General features: G+C 38.0%; 1 protein-coding gene across 2 annotated transcripts in view; it reads left to right on the top strand.

Moving 5' to 3' along the window:
- Positions 1-19,224, top strand: part of GNAL (G protein subunit alpha L) — a 185,000-nt gene that overhangs the window by 63,689 nt on the left and 102,087 nt on the right. Inside the window, exons 1-4 of one of the 2 annotated variants that reach the window (XM_042461684.1) lie at positions 4,455-5,250; positions 5,547-5,619; positions 6,453-6,507; positions 6,670-6,789. In XM_042461684.1, the coding sequence (XP_042317618.1) occupies positions 5,112-5,250; positions 5,547-5,619; positions 6,453-6,507; positions 6,670-6,789 (387 nt within the window). In that variant the 5' untranslated portion in view covers positions 4,455-5,111. Of the gene's footprint in view, positions 1-4,454; positions 5,251-5,546; positions 5,620-6,452; positions 6,508-6,669; positions 6,790-19,224 lie in introns of those variants that run through there. The other variant, XM_042461683.1, reaches the window with a different exon arrangement.

The following is a 19,224-nucleotide window of genomic DNA, read 5'->3' as shown; positions in this document are numbered from 1 at the left end:
AATGATATGACCAAAGTATTACAGCTTCAGTTTAGTCAACTTGGCTTCTAGGGATAGTTCAGGCCTGGTTTTCTCTAGGACCCATAAATTTGACTTTTTAGAGGTTCATGGTATCCATAGAACTTCAGCACTACATCTCAAATGAGTTTATTTTCTTCCTTTCAGCTTTCTTCCTTGATCAGCTTTCACAACCATACATAGAAATGGGGAATAAGATGACATGACCATCCTATCTTTGGTATTCAGTGATGTATCTTTACACTTCAAGATCTTGTCTAGTTCGTTCATAGGTGCTCTTCCAAGTCCTAGTGCTAGAGCATATAGATTTATAAAATTTGTGAGGGGGTGGGGGGTGGAATTCACTTTGACCCCAAGCTGACCTTCTAGGGACACCGCCATTTCTCTCAAGCAAAGAAGTCATGTAGGCAACTTGCAAAAGAGGGAGTAGGTCCCCTAGAGAGCATAACTGGAAATTCCTTACAGGAAGTTTGGGAGTTGCTAGACAAGAAAATCCATCACCTCCAAAACCAACACAATACTGTCTGTTTGTTTTCAGCCTCACACCTACTGGCCCATTTAATCAATGGCCGCCCATTCATCTGTTTGCCTTCTTCAATTGTGCTCAGATTCAAGTGCATTGGCTAAACTAGTCTTCACCTTGGCTTAACAAAAGCCCAGGTCTTTACACCCTTTGTCTCAGCTGCAGCTAAGCCATTATACTCATCGCTAGAGGCTAGAATTTTCTATATAACCCTTACATCAGCTCATCTTGGTGTGCTATGGTCAGAAAAAAAACCTGGCTCCAAGTCAGACCGGACTCTGATTTTAGCTCCCTCGGCCATTTCCCCCCACCTTTCAGCGGCCATGTCTTCCATCATCTATATCCACATCGTACTCCTGGAGAAGCCTTCGGAAATAAGTATTTCCTGTAGATTTGCCTCTCTCAACTCTCTCCTGAATTTCCCTCCTTTACTTTCAGTGATGCATATGTCCTTTGCTGTGTGTTTGTTCTCTTTTTAATAAATATTTAGACTTAATTGGAGCAGTTTGTCTCAGCGTCGTCTCTCAGGGGATTATTGTGGACCTCTGGTATACACTACGGGACACGGTCTTGTGAGGGTGTTGTTAGGAACCTTCCTTTCAACAATTTGAGCTAAAGTAAGAAATTTCTCTAATTAGATCCATCCTAACACTAATCTCCTTCTGATTTCTTGACTGCAATCTCCATTCTGATTAATGACTGAACCAGTGTTTGGAAAATCTTGAACCATTTCAGTGTCTTCATCGTCTCCTTTAAAATTACCTCAGCCACTTATGGTCATTACAGTCATCCCTCCATATTTGCGGGTTTGATTATTCACGGATTTCATAAATATGTTCTCTCTAGGACTGTCTAGGTCCTCCAGTGCAACTCTGTGGTCAACTTTAACTAAAAGTTGCACTGAAAGACCATTTGTAGCTACTCCAGTGCCATTCTATGGTCAGTGTATGTTGGATATTGACCAGAGAGTTGCCTTGGAGGACCTAGAGATTCCTAGAGAGGTGTCCTCTCAGGTAAAAACAGTGTTTTTGTTATTTGCGGTTTTTCCATATTCACAGGGGTCTTGTTCCCCTAACCCTAGCGAATATGGAGGGACAACTGTATTTTTGCTTTCTTGATGTTCAACTGTAAACCTGCCTTTGCACTTTCTTGCTTGACTCTTTTCAGTATTTACTCCAAGTCTTTGCTATTTTCGGCTAGTACTGTGGTGTCATCTGCATATCTTAAATTGTTGATGTTCCTCTAATTCTCACACCTCCTTTCTCCAAGGCAAATCCTGCTTTATGTATGATATGTTCAGCATACAAATTTGAAAGACAGGGTGAAAGTGTATCCTTTCCAGACCCCCACCCCTGCTAACTGGAAACCATTCTGTTTTTCTATGTTCAGTCTTGATTGTAGCCTCTTGTCCTGAGTACAGGTTACAAGTTGCAGCATTAATTGGCCCTCTCATATCTGTGTCAGGTTTATTCTGTTGACATTTCCTCTCACTCAGTTTAACTCACCCTCACAATACAGAATAAAAGTTAGAGGGTTTTACATGTTCTTTTGTTTTCAGTTTGAATGTGCATGAGGATTGCTTAGCCAGGGATGGACAACTATCCAGGCTGGCCCAGGCCAAGATGTAGAAGCAGGCTAGCATGGGTAGGACTGTCTTCCAAAGTGAGAAGACCTGTTACTGGCATGTATCTCCCCTTCCACATTTTCATCCAGATTAGCTGTGGGAAGGAAGCAAAACAATTAAGCTTTTCCCCTTTCTCAACATGGGATAGATAGAGGAAAGGACTTCTCTCCAGTCTGTCACAGACCAGAGATACATCATTTCCTTTGTCTCAGTTATGACAGAAGGAGACTCTGGGACAGTGGGGAAAGAGCTTGTCTCTGGTCTGCTCTGCTGAGAGAGGGGGACAGAGCCTGCAAGAAAAGACTTGTTGGGCTGCATAGAGAATTCTGATGGGCTTTATCTGACCTATTTATGGGATGTTCTGACACCTGGTGTAAGGTTTGCAACCAAAATGTTTATAGGTAACAATCTCCTTTCTCTACTATCACAATCTATCAGTATAAGAGATGCAGAAGCTAGTTTGGTTATTTGCTTATTAGATGCTATGTGTATTGATCTAAGATGGACGTGTGAGAATGTACTGAATATTCTGAGCAATGTGCCCTCACATCCATTTAACAGCCCATGGGTTTCTAGGTATTCTAAGGAGCCCTGGTGGCGCAGTGGTTAAATGCCTGTACTGCAGCCATTCACTCAAAACCACAAGGTTGCGAGTTCAAGACCAGCAAAAGGGCCCAAGCTCGACTCAGGCTTGCATCCTTCCGAGGTTGCTAAAATGAGTACCCAGACTGTTGGGGGCAAATTAGCTTACTTGCTAATTAGCTTACTTGCTGTTCACCGCTATGGAATAGCGGTATATAAATAAAACAAATTATTATTATTAATTATTCCTTTCACTTCATTAACCACAAGGGATTTCACAGACAGTGATAGATTTGACAAACCAGAAACAACATTTTATATAATCTCTCTTCAATTTTGTTGGATATTCATCTTCATAAAATATTGCTGAGAGGTCCAGGATAATCAGCAGGTCATACTTTCTGTGTCTCTCCTGGCATTCATCCTACATAGGATGGGGAAATTGTATTCCTTCCGCAGTGCTGTCTGGTAGCTCATGGTTTTTCCAGCAACAACTTCTGGAGATACGCAATATGATCATTCCTGTCTTACAAGATGAACATAGCAAGTTCCCTGTCAAAAAGAGGCTTGATTCCCAAAAGAAATAATTTTAGAAAATCAGTATCATCAAGGAGTACATGGAGTTGGTTGGCAACCAATTGCTAAAACACCTTGTCCAGGAAGAGAATTCTAATGCCCAGTTAATACTCGTTTTAAACCAACTGGTTATAGGTGAAAAAGGAAAGGATCTGATGGGGATAGGTGAGAGTGTATGACTTGCCCTAGCAGCTTTATGCGCCTTTGTGATTCTTGGTTTATTGACATGAATTAAGAGCAGGTAAATGATACTTCTTATCACTCCTGGCAGTATTTTGATGTGGTCTTGAAAATTTGGTATGCCACAACCTTGGGCAAGTCATACACTCTCAGCTTCAGGGAAGGCAATGGCAAGAATAAACCTTGCCAGGTAAACCCCATGATAGGGTAATCTTAGGATTGCCATAAGTCGGAAATTACTTGAAGGCACACAACAACAACAAATATATGAAGTAGCATTGCTGAACTGTGCATATTGAAGCAAACACAATTGAGGCACTGCAAATAGATTGTGCTACCCTCTGTTCAGCTTGCACCACCCCTCCACTCTGTTCCCACCTGTCCTCCTGTTCTCCAGAGAAGTCAGCTTGGAGATCTGGGATGGGGAAACAGGTGGTGGATTTCCTTGTAGATGGGAAATGTCCATGGGGCACATCCACCTGCTAACGTTTGTAAAGTAAAGATGCTGGCAGTGTAGTGATGCAGGTAATGTTTTTTGCTACTAGTAGGCATTGAGACTGCAGTTCCTATATCCTGGCCCTCAAGATGAGATTTTTAATTGGACATGGATATCAACTTATTTAACTTAATGGGGCTTTTTTTTTACTGAAATTTGTTAAAATTCTTCTTTTTACCTGTGAATATGCTAGTCTTTGATACCACTCATCTGTTGGAGAGAAGTGATCTACTTAAACATGAGAGAATACAGTAAGCTCTAATAGAAGAATTCATATTTCCGTAAGGGCTATCTAGGGACATTAGAGTTGGAAAATATATGATAGTTGGAGCTAGGCTGAACTTTCTCTGTGCATTGTATGTTTTCATATTCCAGGATAGTGTATCAAAATGGATTCTATATATTAAATTCACATTTTTGAACCAGTCATTCTGGAATTCACTGGGATTTGGAATAGATATAAGAGTAGCAACTCAAGTGGTCTCTTTCCTTTTGTTCTTTGACTTCATTTTACAGTACCCCATTTAAAGATTTATTGTAGGGAAAAATATCAGGAGTAAGCACAGCCCATCGAATCAGCTCCCTCCCTCCTCCCTCCCCTTTCTGTCTTCACTTCTGCAGCGTTTGTACTTTGACTGCTTCCTGGTCTCACAGAAAGAGGCAGTGCTGAGTTAGAAAGACAAAAATAGACCTTTACAGAGAAATACAGGGATTGCAAGTGTGTGTGTATCTATGCGTTTCTATGTATGTGTGTTTGTGTGTGTGTGCGCGCATGGTGGTGGTGGTGGTGCTGAGGAGAGGAAGGCAGCATTAGGCTGGTTTCCAGGAGGAGCTCTTCTCTCTTTTCACTGTGTGTTAGGCATTTTGTACAGATTTTTGTTTTGTTTAAAAACACTTACCTCTTCCGGAAGCTCTTTGCATCTCTTTGGGGGAGGAAAAAGAAACCAACTGTGATCAGAAAACGACCAGAAACCATTTTATTTGAACAACTGGTGAGGAAGAAAGAGGAGAGGATACCATCACAGGGATATAAATATCATCTGTTAAAATTATTTCTCTGAATAGAATTATACATCACTAGTGCAATCTGACATCCACCCTAAGGGACAGCAATGGGGTGTTTGGGCAACAGCAAAACGGAGGATCAGCGTATTGATGAGAAAGCACAGCGAGAAGCCAACAAAAAAATAGAGAAGCAGTTGCAGAAAGAGCGACTGGCTTATAAAGCCACACACCGTTTGCTTCTGCTGGGTAAGGAAGAACGGCATTTTGGTGGGGGAGGGAGAGGAGGGTGCAGTGGTGCAGTTCAGTTTCCCATGGCTGGCAGATAATAGATGAACTATGCTATTTATGGATAAGAGAACATAAGATGGGGAGAATGCAGCCCAGTTTTATTAAACAGTGTATGTAAAATGCACAGCTTGACCAAGGTATGTGCATGAGCCTTTCAGAAAAAGAAGATGCTTTTGACCTGTCTTCCCCATTTTCCCTTCTCCCAAATATATACATCAAAAAATTTTCTTTTCTTTTCTTTTTTTCTATTTCAGGAGCCGGTGAGTCAGGCAAAAGCACTATTGTCAAGCAAATGAGGATCTTGCATGTAAATGGATTTAATTCAGAGTAAGAATTATTATTACTTGTGGGGGAGGATGCCAAAAAAAAAGACACCTGAACAGTATACATTTAAAACACACTAACCTGAACTGGAAGATCAATTTTTCTCACGGTTTGTTTGTACGTAATTGGTCATTTACCTCTACCTATCCCAAAGCATAAAAATTATTGCTGATGTATAGCAAGAGAAGAATGAATTTATACACCACCACCACTCCGCATGATCTGGTCCTTCTACTGTATTTTACACTGTTGCTACTGCAGTGCTTAATAGGCCCTTGTGTGGGAACAACATGGCGACTTACAACAGCAAATACTAAATATTTTCTTTGTATGTTGGGATAAGAGATGTGCATAATACATGTATATCAAATATACAGTTTTTCAAGTTAATAAAAATACCAAATTGACAAGAGTGCAGTCTATTACAAACTGTTTTTCAACTGTATTGTTTATATCAGAAATCTCTTTTTTAAAATTTAGTATAAACAGTAGAGAAACAGCTGTATGTGTTATATATGTTAGGAAGTCTGTTATTAAGCACAGTTTATAGTACAAGTGAAGAGATCACTTCCAATCCTTTACACATGAACCCCCAAAACACATGTATACATAGTAATATGATCATAGTAATATATCCTGTTGTAGTACTATAAGTAATCTCTTTTAATTAAACTCACATGTTATTTTTTATTATGAGATGAGATGTGAATATTAAGAAGTAAATAACTATTAAAATTTGAGTTACACAATCTTAAAAGCAGATGAACATTTTGTGATGATATTTTAAACCAACTTCATTAAATTATTTTGTGTTATGTGTGTTTTATATAATATAGAGAGAAGAAACAGAAAATTCTGGATATTCGGAAAAATGTAAAAGATGCAATTGTGGTAAGAATACATTTCATTTTTATTTTAAATTCTATTTTTAGTTATTGGCTTGTTGTGTAGAGAATGTTTTTCATGTGCTGTCAAATTACTGTCTTACAAATCTATGTTGGTGTAAACAGTAAAACAGTTCTGTATCCTGATCCTATGTTGTTCTTATTTTAGACTATAGTTTCAGCAATGAGCACTTTAATACCTCCAGTTCCATTGGCCAACCAAGAAAACCAATTCCGAGCTGACTACATCAAGAGTATAGCTCCACTTTCCGACTTTGAATATACCCAGGTAAGATTTAAAGGTCCTTTTCATGTTTTCTACCTTCTAGCAATTTTCAAAAAGTATGGAATGACTTGTTTTAAAACTGAGCATTTTAAAGGTGTAACTTTCTTATTGTGTTATCTTCTTTGGCATTGTATAGAAGAAATGTGATCTGTACTGCTTTTCTTGTTCTTGAAACTATTTAAGGAACATTATATAATGAAACCATTCAAGAGCTGTTTGCAGATTCACGATTGTGGGTTTACACATGTTGTGGAAATATGTGTTGCATTATTTCACAATAGGGGCATGATGGTGTGCCAGAGTTATTTGGTGTAGGATATTGATGGAAACCATTGTGAGTAAATGGTGTGATATATGGAGTTTTGAGATTCTTTGTCTCTTTTTTTGTCTTGGTTTGCATTGCATGGCAGCAAGTTTAGGCGATGGTCAGATATTTGCGGGCAATCATTTTAGGCCAACCATCCTTCCATATTTAAATAACTATGCTGTGATCCCATATCACTTATCTGGGAATAAACCCCTGCAAACTCACTGGATTTACACTGATTCAGAGTGTATAGCATTGCACTGACAGGTTGGATACAGGATGACTTATGAAAGATCACAGAAGGAAAGTTCCCTATTCCTACTCCATTGCAGTCCCTTGAGAAGCCTCCTTGGGGCACAGAAGCAATACTGAAGAAAGAGAGTTGGGTATGGTGGGCTATGAGGGACAGGGATGGAAAATTTTCCTTCTGTGGTCTTTACATTATCTTAGCTTGGGATCTGAGCTTTATTATCCATGGCTTTTGAATATCATGAAGATGTTCTTTTGCTTGTGTACATTGCTATGTTCTTCATAGAATGGTCTAGAGAAATCCCAAGGGAATTACTCCAGTAGCTCTTTTGAACTAAATCCTATGTGATAACATCTATAATGATTGAAATTTTCAGCAGATTGCATTGATTTCAATTTAAATGTTCCAATTTTGTTTACTGAAAGGTAAATTTGAGTATGCAACACTTCTTTGCTTATATATAGGTAACAATGTTTCTCTATTTTCAGTCACTGGGAAGACCTTTTTTTGCCTTTTATATAAAAAAAGTAGGAACACTGTCTCTTCCACTGCCCTCACATTAGTACCCATTTCGCTGATTCACAATGGAGCCACTTCGGGTTATTTTGGGAGAGAGAGATGGGGCAGAGAATGAGTATCTTGCGTCATATTTCTAGAATTATGAACTGATAAATTTCTCATTTTGAAGATTACAGTGTTTTAAAAACAAAATATGGCTTCAGTGTATCATAAAGCTCACCACATACAAATGGATATTTCTTTAAATTGACAGATTTTATTATAAATTATGAACTTCTTAAAATACAATCGGATACATAATTAATTATACATGTTGATTTGGTTATATTTTGCAGGGAGTAAGTCCTACTGAATTTGATGGGACGTTCCTGAATTAAGATTTAGAACATTGCTGCACTGCTTCTAATGTTAAGGGGTTATTTTACCCACATAAATTTTAGTAGCAGTTATTATCTTAACCTTTAGTTGTATCTTTTTAATAATCTGGACTAAAGGCCTTCATGGTTCTTTTTAGTGTGATGAAATTACATGGATTTCTTTCATAGAAAAGAATTCTCAGTAGAGAGGCACTTGTATGAAATTTCCTTCTATAGAAATTTAGGCCCAAAAGGGCCTAATTGGTTTCTTATCTGGGTTTGAGAAATATATTAAGCAAAAATAGACATCTTCAGTAATGATAAAATAAAAATAATTCTTTCTTGATGTATGTCTTTTAAAAAATAAAGATGGACATTAGTTCTTTTCTGGAAGCATGCCAAACCAGGAAATCAAGGTTGATCTTGTCGTTTCGTATTTGGAGTTGGACTGCATCCTTTTGCAAAAAGTGAAGGCACTGAACGTGTTATATTCCTTTAAACAAAATAATTTTGGCAGACTTATTGGCATTTCTTTTTTGCTAAATATACTTGTAAAAGATAGTTGAACAAATGAAACCATGCTTATTTAGAGGGAGAAACAAATCAGAGATTTTGCTTCTGTTCTTGGTATAATAGGTGTGTAAATGTCATTGAGATCAGCTTTGCTTAGTTATAACTCTGTACACAATTACTGTATTTGTTCTATATTAAGCTAGTATTTTTTAAATATGACTCTTATTTACTAATTTAGTCTTTCTTGAGCAGCATATTTCTTCATTGCACATGTCAAAAAATACAGTTCTTGCAACCAGTTCCATCATCTAAAACAACTTAGAAACATGTTTTGAAAACTTGTTCCTTGTGCCACAATATAGATATGGCTTTTACATATCTGAAAATGATACAAATTTCAAAAGCAGTTTGGAATAATAGCACAGCAGTGTACTGTTTATCATCATCATCATCAGGTCCCGCTATACAGTTGCAACCCCTTCAGTTTACTTAAATCTCGGAATTCTAACCGAGATATATTCGATATTAACATGGTATTGACTTTTTGAGGAGGAATTCTGAAATTGCTAAACCTGATATAGGCTGGATAACATCATATACAATATTTGATAAATGGGGTATGAGTATTTAGAACAAGGGTTTATATCTACAAACAATTGCATTAGTGTTCCAGAATCGCTTTGAGTTCTGAGTAACTGTTGTGTGTTGTTGACTTAGAACATAGTGTGGTGTAATTTAAATGGTATAAAGTACCTTATATACTGTACTCATCAATAAGTTGACCTCAGGTATACACCAAGGGCAGTTTTTGGGGCTAAAATTACGAATTTTGATATGATATGTGGATAAGTCGAGAGTAAAACTTAGGAGCATGTAACAAAGGATATAAAGAATGAAGCAAAGGAAAACAATGCTGAAAAACTTTTAAAATTCCAATAGGCATAACTGTTTGTGCTCACACTAAAGGCTGGATGCATGAGAAAGCAGAGAGGGGTCAGTGCTTCCAGGACAGATCATACTCTTACCTTTCACCTGGGAATGGTTCCTTTTATAATAAGAGTTAGCACAGTATAGTTAGCACTCCATATCCACATACTTGTTTATCCATGGCTTCAAGAATCCACAATTTGAAAATACTGTGCATGTGTGTATGTCTGTGTGTGTGTGTGTGTCTGTGTATTCCAAAAAGCAAATCTTGATTTTGCCATTTTCTATAAGGAGCATCATGTCACTGTGCCATTGTATAGATATGGGATTTGAGCATCCATGGATTTTGATATCCATGGAGGTGTTTGTAACCAAACCCCAGTAGATACCAAGGGCCCACTGTACTTACATTGACCGATGTTACATCACAAGTTTTTTGGGGTCAATTTTTTGGCTAAAATTTCTAGGCTTATACGTGAGTATATACAGTAAATATTTTGTCTTTATTAGTAAACTTTTCATTTAAGATTCTACCAGTGTAACAGGTAGCAAAGTTTGCTTTGGTTTGCACCTGTTCACTTGCTATATTACAAACTTTTCAGTTCCAGAAATATTTTTGGATATGATGCATATGTCAGCTCCAGTCCACATGCACTCTGTCACTGCCAAGATAGTTTGTAGGGCGGGATTTCTCAGCCAGGGTTCCCTGGGACCCTAGTTTTCCTTGAAAATTCCTTAGCGGGTCCATCAGAGATTGTGAATTTTTTTAAAATAGACATTTTTATACTGTAGATATAACTATTAAATTTTCCCCATTGCATAGCTTGTTATGTATATATTCCCATGCCTGTACAGTGCACCCGTGTCATATGCGGGCACACTATATGCGGCTTTCAGCATACACTGAAAGCTGCGAGGGAGCCTGCATGAGCGCGCGGGGTGCAAGGGGCGGTGCATCCCATTAAGATTAATGGGGGCACACCCCCGCGCCATACACAAGCCCCATTACTTTCAATGGTGCTCGAGCATACGTGTTTTTTTTACGTGAGGGGGTCCAGAACGGATCCCCCACGTAAATAAAGAGTGCACTGTATTTACATGGGACAGGGAGGAAATCTGGTCACTGAATCCTCAACAAGTGAGTATATTGTGCCTATACTGGCTAAGGCTACAATCCAAAGCTAGAACAGCAGAGTCTAATAGAAACTGACACATTGATTTCCCTTTCCCACTGCACCTAGCCATATGCTCCAGAACAGTGTTCTAGAAGGTTGGGAAAACCCTGTAAGCCTCAGCATTGCAGGACATGGGAAAGGAAGGAGGTTGTGTTTATTTTGGTCAATTTATTAGCCTACTCTTTTTGTATGGTTCCCCTCCCCACAAAGGATATAGATTCTAATGCAAGCCAGTACTGTAGATAGAGGAAAGTTCAATTTTTTTTCTTTTTAAAAAATTTCCTACTTGATTTTTTTAAACCTTTCACAAGTAGGGCCGGAAGTCTTATCACAACTTTCTGTTCTACAAGGTAATAGTGAGGTCAGGTATGTGGGAGTCTAGGTCTTTTCTCTATTTAGAATTAAAACTAACTTATTCATCATGCTCTCTTTTTAAAAACACACTCGGTTAGTTAAATTTAGCTCATGTTTCTTGAAATATTTCTCTCCCTTTCATAAATTTTAAAATCTCATAAGGCAAACATAATAAATTTCTATTAAATTTAGCTCAAGCCAAAATGGGATTTAATTTTTCTAAACAGTGGGTTGGTAGGTTTAATTTTTTAAAAGATTGTAAATTGTTTTTGAGTTTTTGATATTTACAATATGAACATTTATTGGCATTGTTGAATACTAAAGCTACTAAAACCGTAAGGCAAAACAATATGAGGTAAAATAGCCTATGACTCGATTCCTTCTTTAGAATGAAAATTTCCCTCCAGTTTCCTACAGGTTGAGTCTCCCTTATCTGGAAGTCTGAAATCCAAAATAGTCCAAAATTCAAAAAATTTTCATGGCTGGCCAAGGTTTCTTTTCTGATGGTTCAGTGAACACAAACTTAGTTTTATGCACAACATTATTTACAATGCAGTGTTGTATATGAAATTATCTTGATGCTATGTGTATAATGTATTTATGAAACATAAATTAATTTCATGTTTAGGCATGTGACCTATCTCCAATATATCTCATTATATATATGCAAATATTCCAACATCTAAAACACTTCTGATGCCAAGCATTTTGGATCAGGGAGACTCACCTGTACTACACTGGTAGAATTTAGTATGCAAAGGGATCTTGTAGCACCTTAACTGTACAAAAGAAGTTGTAGCATAAGCTCTTGTAGACTTGGGGCCTAAACAGACGGCCCTAAAGGGATGGTGTAACGCCATCCCTTTGAGCACTGAATCAGGGGCTGCAGCAATCACACTACGCGGCCCCGAACCGGCATTTTCCCAGGTCAAAAAGAAGTGGCAAAATGCCGCTTATTTTTTGGCCCAGAAAAAAGGATGTTTTTGCCGCTGCAGCAGCACATTTCGGTGCTTCTTTTGGCCTGCTGCATGTAGTTGCTGCACCACCGGAATGCTGCCCGCTGTCTGGTTGGGCAGGCAGTGTGACGGTGGCTTGGGGATAGAGTCGGGGCATGTAGCTGCCATGCCCCCACTCCATCGTGATGCTGGCCCTTTGGCTGGCCTGTTTAGTCTCTTGGACTTCTTCCCCAGAAAACAAGCTGTTCACTCCCATAAATCAATCAACAAAGCGTAAAGGGAGGTTTAGGAAGTTGACTCTGGAGGGAGAGGCAAACCTCATCAGTCTGCCATTCTCCACTTTCTGCAATACATAATTCACCAGTGATCAGTGGCCTCGCCTCAGTGGCATCAAAAACTGAGAATGGACTCATAGGGGGATGAAAGACCTCTAACAAAATGGCTCAACCACTGCCCACCATGGCAAATGCTGACATTGTACACTGCATGCAGTGTTTAAAAAACACACTTTTTTCAATCATGATGTTTTGTGGAAATTTGGGATTCTGTAGAAACCTGGTTGAGAAACCCTGCTGTAAGGATCTATATGTAAACATATTATTTTAGTGTAAACATCAGCATATAGACTGAATTTTGATTCTAGACCAGTACTGAAGCCTCAAGAGCTCTATGAATAAGACACTGAAACAAAAAAAATATATTTTTGCCCTATATTGTTTTTTCTGTTACTTTAAAGATCGTATTTTACATGCATTTTGGGGGGGATGGTGCTAATACCTTTTTCTGAAGACAGCGCCCACACCTTCTCAAGGGATCCATAGCACAAAAAGGATAAGAATCTCTATTTTTGGACAATAATCAATAAGCAGCATTTAAAATCCAGTGTCTGAACAAAATATATGTATGCTTTCTGCATGGGACTAATGCTTCTTTGCCAGTACATCTTCTGTATATATTAAAGGCCCTCTTCCCCTGCATATATGTGTGGTTCTTTTCACATAAGGAAAGGGTTGGGTTATATAAGGTCTTAATATAGAAAAATCGAGTTTTGACATTTATCATCTTGCAGTTAATCTCTGAGTTTATTTGCCTCAGAGTTTTTGTACATTCTCCTACTGAAGAAGACTTTTTAATGTGTATGCATTATATTCAGTCACTGGATCTGTTTGTTATTTACTGGTTATTGATTATTGTACTAGTGTTTACATTGAAATAATTAGTGATTATCTAGGTAAAGTGTTAATAGTTTTTCAGCAGCACTTGGAAAAATACATCTCATTGAAATCAGTGTGATTTAATATTGAATAAATTTGGTAAGGATTGTGCTGCAGTCATTATTTAAAGCAAAACTCCTGCTAAAATAATGTCAAAATCCATGGGATGTGAACTCAGATATACTTATTTGCAATTTTTATTCAAAGAATATTTATTCAAAGCTGTGTTAATGAGTTACAACCAAAACAACACATTGAGTTATACTGTCTTAAAGATTAAGGGATTAATTAATTCATTTATTCACTAGTCTGTAGTCCACAACACAGGTTGTACAGGTTGAGTCTCTATCAGTATATCTGAAATCTGAAATATTCTAAAAACCAAAATGTCTTTCATGGTTGCCTGAGATAGTGACACCTTTGCTTTCTGATCCTTTGTTTAATTGAAAAAAATATTTTAATATATTCTATAAAATTACCTTTTTACAATAAGGGATACTGTATATTGTGTATAAGGGGTTTACAAAACATAAATGAATTTTGTATTTAGAGTAGGGAGTCCCATCTCTAAGACAATGAACTCATTATGTACCTATTCACAAATACAGCTATTCCAGAATCCCCCCCCCAAAAAAAAAAATCCCAAACATTTTTGGTCCCAAGCATTTCAGATAAGGAAAACTCAACTTGTAATAAATTTGTTAGTGGTTTAGGGTATATAAGAAAGCATTGTTTTTACAAATTATTATGAAAACATTTGTTCTGTTTTAACCTAAACAGATTTCATTGCACTAGTTTTGACATCTGTGACAGTTACTTTTATTTTTATGGCTGTATCTTTACTTTTATTAATATATTGTGAATAATTAATGTAGTTTTGTGTGTTGTGCTTAGTTTTGCAGAACGTATGTTTTTACAACATTTCTTATGTTCAAATATCTTCTTTTAGTTTTATAAAAAAATATTTGAATACAGTGAAAGATTTTTTTCTAGTATGTTGACTAAATATATTTTTAAGTGGATAAGATGTCTTCTATAAAAGACCTGAAGTACTGTGTTTCTTTCCTTAAGCTTTGAGAACAGATTTTGCATAGTATTGTGTTTTATTACCTTACAGGCAAGTTAAGAGGAAAAAGACAGTGTTAATCACAATTAGCTGCATAGATATAGAACAATGTCTGCCGAAAGGTTTCTACTGGACATAAACATAACATTGGGGCAGAGAAATGATTGACATTTTTTAAAGTTAACAGAAATTGATTTGTGCCATTTTTAATCCTGTATTGATTATTGTTTTGCCTTTGTGTGACAGAGTGAACATATTAAGGACACATTATACTACTAGCTGTGGACAAATATAATGTCTGTTATGTAAGTTTATATTTGTAAAAGTATATTTTAAGCATAAAATAGTTCAACACTATGCTGATAATTAATTCAGCATTATTTTTAGCTATTTAGAATACATTTCTAGAAGTAAAGAGCAGTTGGCCTTTACAGGCTTAACAAAATTATTTTAATCTATAGATGTATAGGCTCACATACTAGGAAAGGTGAACAACATATGGACTTCAGTCCTATATCCAATTTACCTGAAAATAAATTCCACTGAACTCACTGAGTTTTACTTGTGAGTAGATAATATATAGGGTAGGATTGTTTAGGGATGATCTTGGAGAAGGGCGTGCCAAGCTCTGCTTGTTTACTCAGGAGTAAGAATTCAGGTGTGGTAATGAATTGTTTGAAGCTAAAAGTTCCCTCTTTGCTGCAGTTGAGATACCCCAGTCAATAGAGGACAGCGCTTGAAAAGGCTTTGAGAATCCTTCTTGCTGTGCAATCTGGTGATTCTGGGTATTTTAGTTGTTGTTTTTTAAAGTGACATTTTTAAGCTCTGCCAGAAATAATGGCTTTTAGCTTATCATCTTGACATCTTAGTCTGCCACTTCAAAGTGAGGCTATTACCATGGGTTTCCCTTGTGCATGCGGTAGTCTTGATTTTTGTGGTCCATGCTATGCCCTGCACTCAGCAGCTTTGTGCTTGCCAGGGATCTTACCACAACTCCTCATTGCACTTTGACTTGCTAGTAGGAGGGCACTGGAAACATCATTCTTCAGAACCCTGCTTACCAAGCCAACAGAATTCCTTCGCTTAGTATAGCTGCCTGGCTTTTAAGATGGATTTTAAGGGCATCTGCGGTCGTGGGAAACATGCCATAATTGTAAATGTGAATATGAATAATTATATTTATTTGTATCTGCCTCTCCCTGTATTGGATCGAGATGGGTAACAACAAACATAAGAACAATAAAAATAGAACACAACAAGCCACAAGTAAAAAAGACATAGCAAAACATATAAAATCCAATTCCCTATCTCCCTCCCAAATAGTGTTAAAAACAACAATTACCAATAAAATACTACCAATAAAGTAGTCAATAATATCAAGCACAGTCACAGTCCGGTGAGAACAGCTATGGAACTGGAGAGTGAACATTCCAAGGAGGTCAGTTTGGGGAGGCCTGCTGGAAGAGATCCATTTTTATTGCCTTCTTAAAGGCCTCCAAAGAGCTTATATGGCGGATTTCTCTGAAACAGTTACAAGGTCATAAGTGTAGCATATGACATCATAACTCTCCAAAATAATGTCAGCTTCTATCTTATATTGGTTGTCTTGAGCCTAAAAAAAAGAACATTGTTTAAAAATATATCAGCTTTCTCTCCTTTGCTTTGATATCATAGGAGACTTATCTATCATTTAAATATTTTCCCTAAAAATCATGATAGCATTTAAAATTATCATCATATTTATTGAGAGAATGCATTATCTTTGAACCATATGGAACAATCTTTTCTAATCCTGCAGCCAGAAATATGCATAGCGCCCAAGGACAGCCTCTTTCTTTGCTCCTCCCAATTAGCTGATAGTCTGTGGCCATTTGTATAGCACGTATAGTTAGGAGCTAAATCCTTGATGTTCAGAAGAATATTTGACAGGAATATGGGTGAACTGTACAAGTCCCACTGCAGAGTAATAGCTGATGAATGCTGTAGGGTAGCAAACCAAAAGACCGGCTGGAGTATGTGAAAAGAAATTTTGCAGACAGCTGTGTCTAGAAGAGGCTGGATCATGCCTGGGATAGCTAGACTTAATCTCGTTAAAACAAGATCTGATGAAGTAGAAAGGCAAAGACTTTTTCAGCTGTGAATCCAGGAGTACCCAGGTTAAATCCTCAGATATAAGTTAATAAGTTTAGGTAAGCTATGATCTCTCAGCCACAATTTGCTATCTGGGGTAATAAGACTAATATGTAATATAGGGCTATTGTCACAATTCTTAGAGAATATATGTGAAGCACTCTGAATATTCAAGGAGTGCTTATAGATCATGCAGTTAGAGATGATGATGGTTATTATTATTATTATTATTATTATTATTATATTTATTTATATCCTGCTCTTCTCCCAAGGCTGGGACTCAGAGCAGCTTACAACATTAAAAAGCCCATACAGTTAAAAACATACAAAAATAGTACAGTATATTAAAATAAAATTAAATTGCTATAATAATTAAGATAAATTCAATTCTAAAATCAAATTTAAAAAGATTAAAATGCTTAAAATACATTAAAACATAGGCCCAGAACAGACGAGCCATTTGTGACGCTTTCGTCACATTCTAGGGTTGCCTTGGGGTGGTGCAGCCACACGCCCCAAGTATGGCTGCCCTGTCCCCAATCCTCCAGAGAAAGGGGCGGGTGCAGGCCACCCCAAAGAGGCAGTCTGTACTTCGCCAATATAACAGCACCCCATCACATGCCACAGGAAACCACTGCAAACAGCGGTCTGCAGGTGCCTGTTTTTACTCCAGAGGGACAGTGCCGCCCCAAACCACCCGCCATCACTCTGGAGTAAAAACCCAGAAAAAACGGGTTCTTTTTGCGCCACCATAACGATGGCGCACTTGTGACGTAACTGGTGCAACACAATGTGCGGACGCTATGCGTCCGTTATGTCATAATAGTGATCCCCGTGTACATGGGACACCACCATTATTGCCCCACCGGCACATATTAGGGTTAGGGACCGTGCAGTTGCCACGCAGTCCCTAATCCTAAAATTGGCACCAGCACAGCGCTTTTGCACTGTCTGTACCGTGCCTTTAAAACTTTCTGTTTTAAAAACCTGTCTAAACAAGTAGGTCTTAGCCTGACAGTGAAAGGATAACAAACATGGGGCCATTCTGGCCTCCCTCGGCAGGGAGTTCCAGATTCTAGGGGCAGCCATGGAAAAGGCACTCTCTTGTGTCCCCACCAACCATGCAAATTAATCCTTCAGAAAATGTAGGTTGCATTTGAAAACGAACCCCCCAAAATGGGCACATTGTTTAGTATCCCTATAACTGATGCAGAAACTAAACAAAATACAGTATGACCCACCACCACCCATGGGGCTACATTCTAGAACTTTGTGCAGTTACCTGAAAATATGGTTAGTAGTGAACACTACTACTGACTTCCCCCCTTCTCTCTGCTGAAGAACTAATTTGTCTTTTTCTTTGGCTAGGAGAAGGAGAAGCAGTTACTCCCTTCTCCAAGTCAAATAATTTTTTGTCTTTTTCTTCAGATGAGAGAAGGAGGAGCAGTTCCTCTTCCTTTTCTCAACTAAAGAAACAATTTGCCTGTTTCTCTGGTTGAGAAAAGTGTGGTGGCAGATGGGCCTTCTGCCAGATTTGGCACCTGGATGGGGGGGCTGCTTTGGGGAGCTCAATGCAGGCAGCCTGGTCCCTCACTGCCCTCATCTTCATCCACAAAGGCTCCAGTGCCTGGCTCTGTGGGAGTCTGCATCCTGCTGCAAGGGATAAGGTGAGCAAAAGGTGAGGAAGAACCCCAGCTGCTGTATGCCATCCATTTTATTTTTTATCACTATAAATAAATGTGGGCAGGTTTTGGGAACATTTTGCATTTGGCAGAGGGCAGTTCTGGCAGTCATGCAAAAAAGTAACTTTTCCATGTGGAGACTGACTTGGTAAGATGTTAAAACATCACCTTTAGACTACGAGCTACTTTTCATCTTTTCTGCTGGGTTTTGTGGCATATGAGGTTCCAATGTGATCCTATAACCCAGTATATTAATTGCACCACATTATATTATATAAGAAGGTAGGTAAAATCTTTTCCATTTTCAGTCCCCTAGTTCGGAGTGTGCTTGTTCAGAGTCCCTACGGATCTTTTTTTCCACTGAACTTTTGAATTAGAATCTCTTGACTTTCCTTTCATGTCTTTCTTCAAGCTTGGGCATTTCATTGCAACTTCATCCCTGTTGTTTTCTGGTTGCATTTGTATCAAAACAATACATGTGTAAGGAAGGCCTTTCCATCTGGTGTTATAGCAAAGGTGCTGTCTACAGTTTCTGCCTGGGATGCCCAAGTCATAAGGCTGGCTTGACTCCAAGCATTAAAATATGGCAATATAATAATCAGAGAGTGCTTTTTGAATGTACAAAGTGTTTCACTTACATTAACTTTGTAATGTTTCCAACAAATCTAGGTAGATGAGTGTTATTATCTCAAAACTGTAGATTGGAAGGGGAGGGCCTCCTGAGGCTAAGGATAACTTGCCTGTTGAGATTAAATCTTAATGGAATTTCCAAGATCATACCCTGCACAGTACACCAACTTTCAGTATGGCTTGCTTCATGGGGGCCTGTTGCTGCATTCTCATCTCTGACACTTAACTAAAGGGAGTTGGGCAGAGAGATTTTGCAGCTAGTAATTTGTAGCCCAAGCTGAAGTAGCTGACACATGTAAAAAAAAAATAACTTTGCCGATACATTTTGTTTTTGTTTTATTTATAAGTTCAGGGGAAAT

Source organism: Sceloporus undulatus, chromosome 4, assembly GCF_019175285.1.
Source record: "Sceloporus undulatus isolate JIND9_A2432 ecotype Alabama chromosome 4, SceUnd_v1.1, whole genome shotgun sequence".
Classification (NCBI taxonomy): Eukaryota; Metazoa; Chordata; class Lepidosauria; order Squamata; family Phrynosomatidae; genus Sceloporus; species Sceloporus undulatus.
This window is presented reverse-complemented; position numbering and strand designations above follow the sequence as displayed.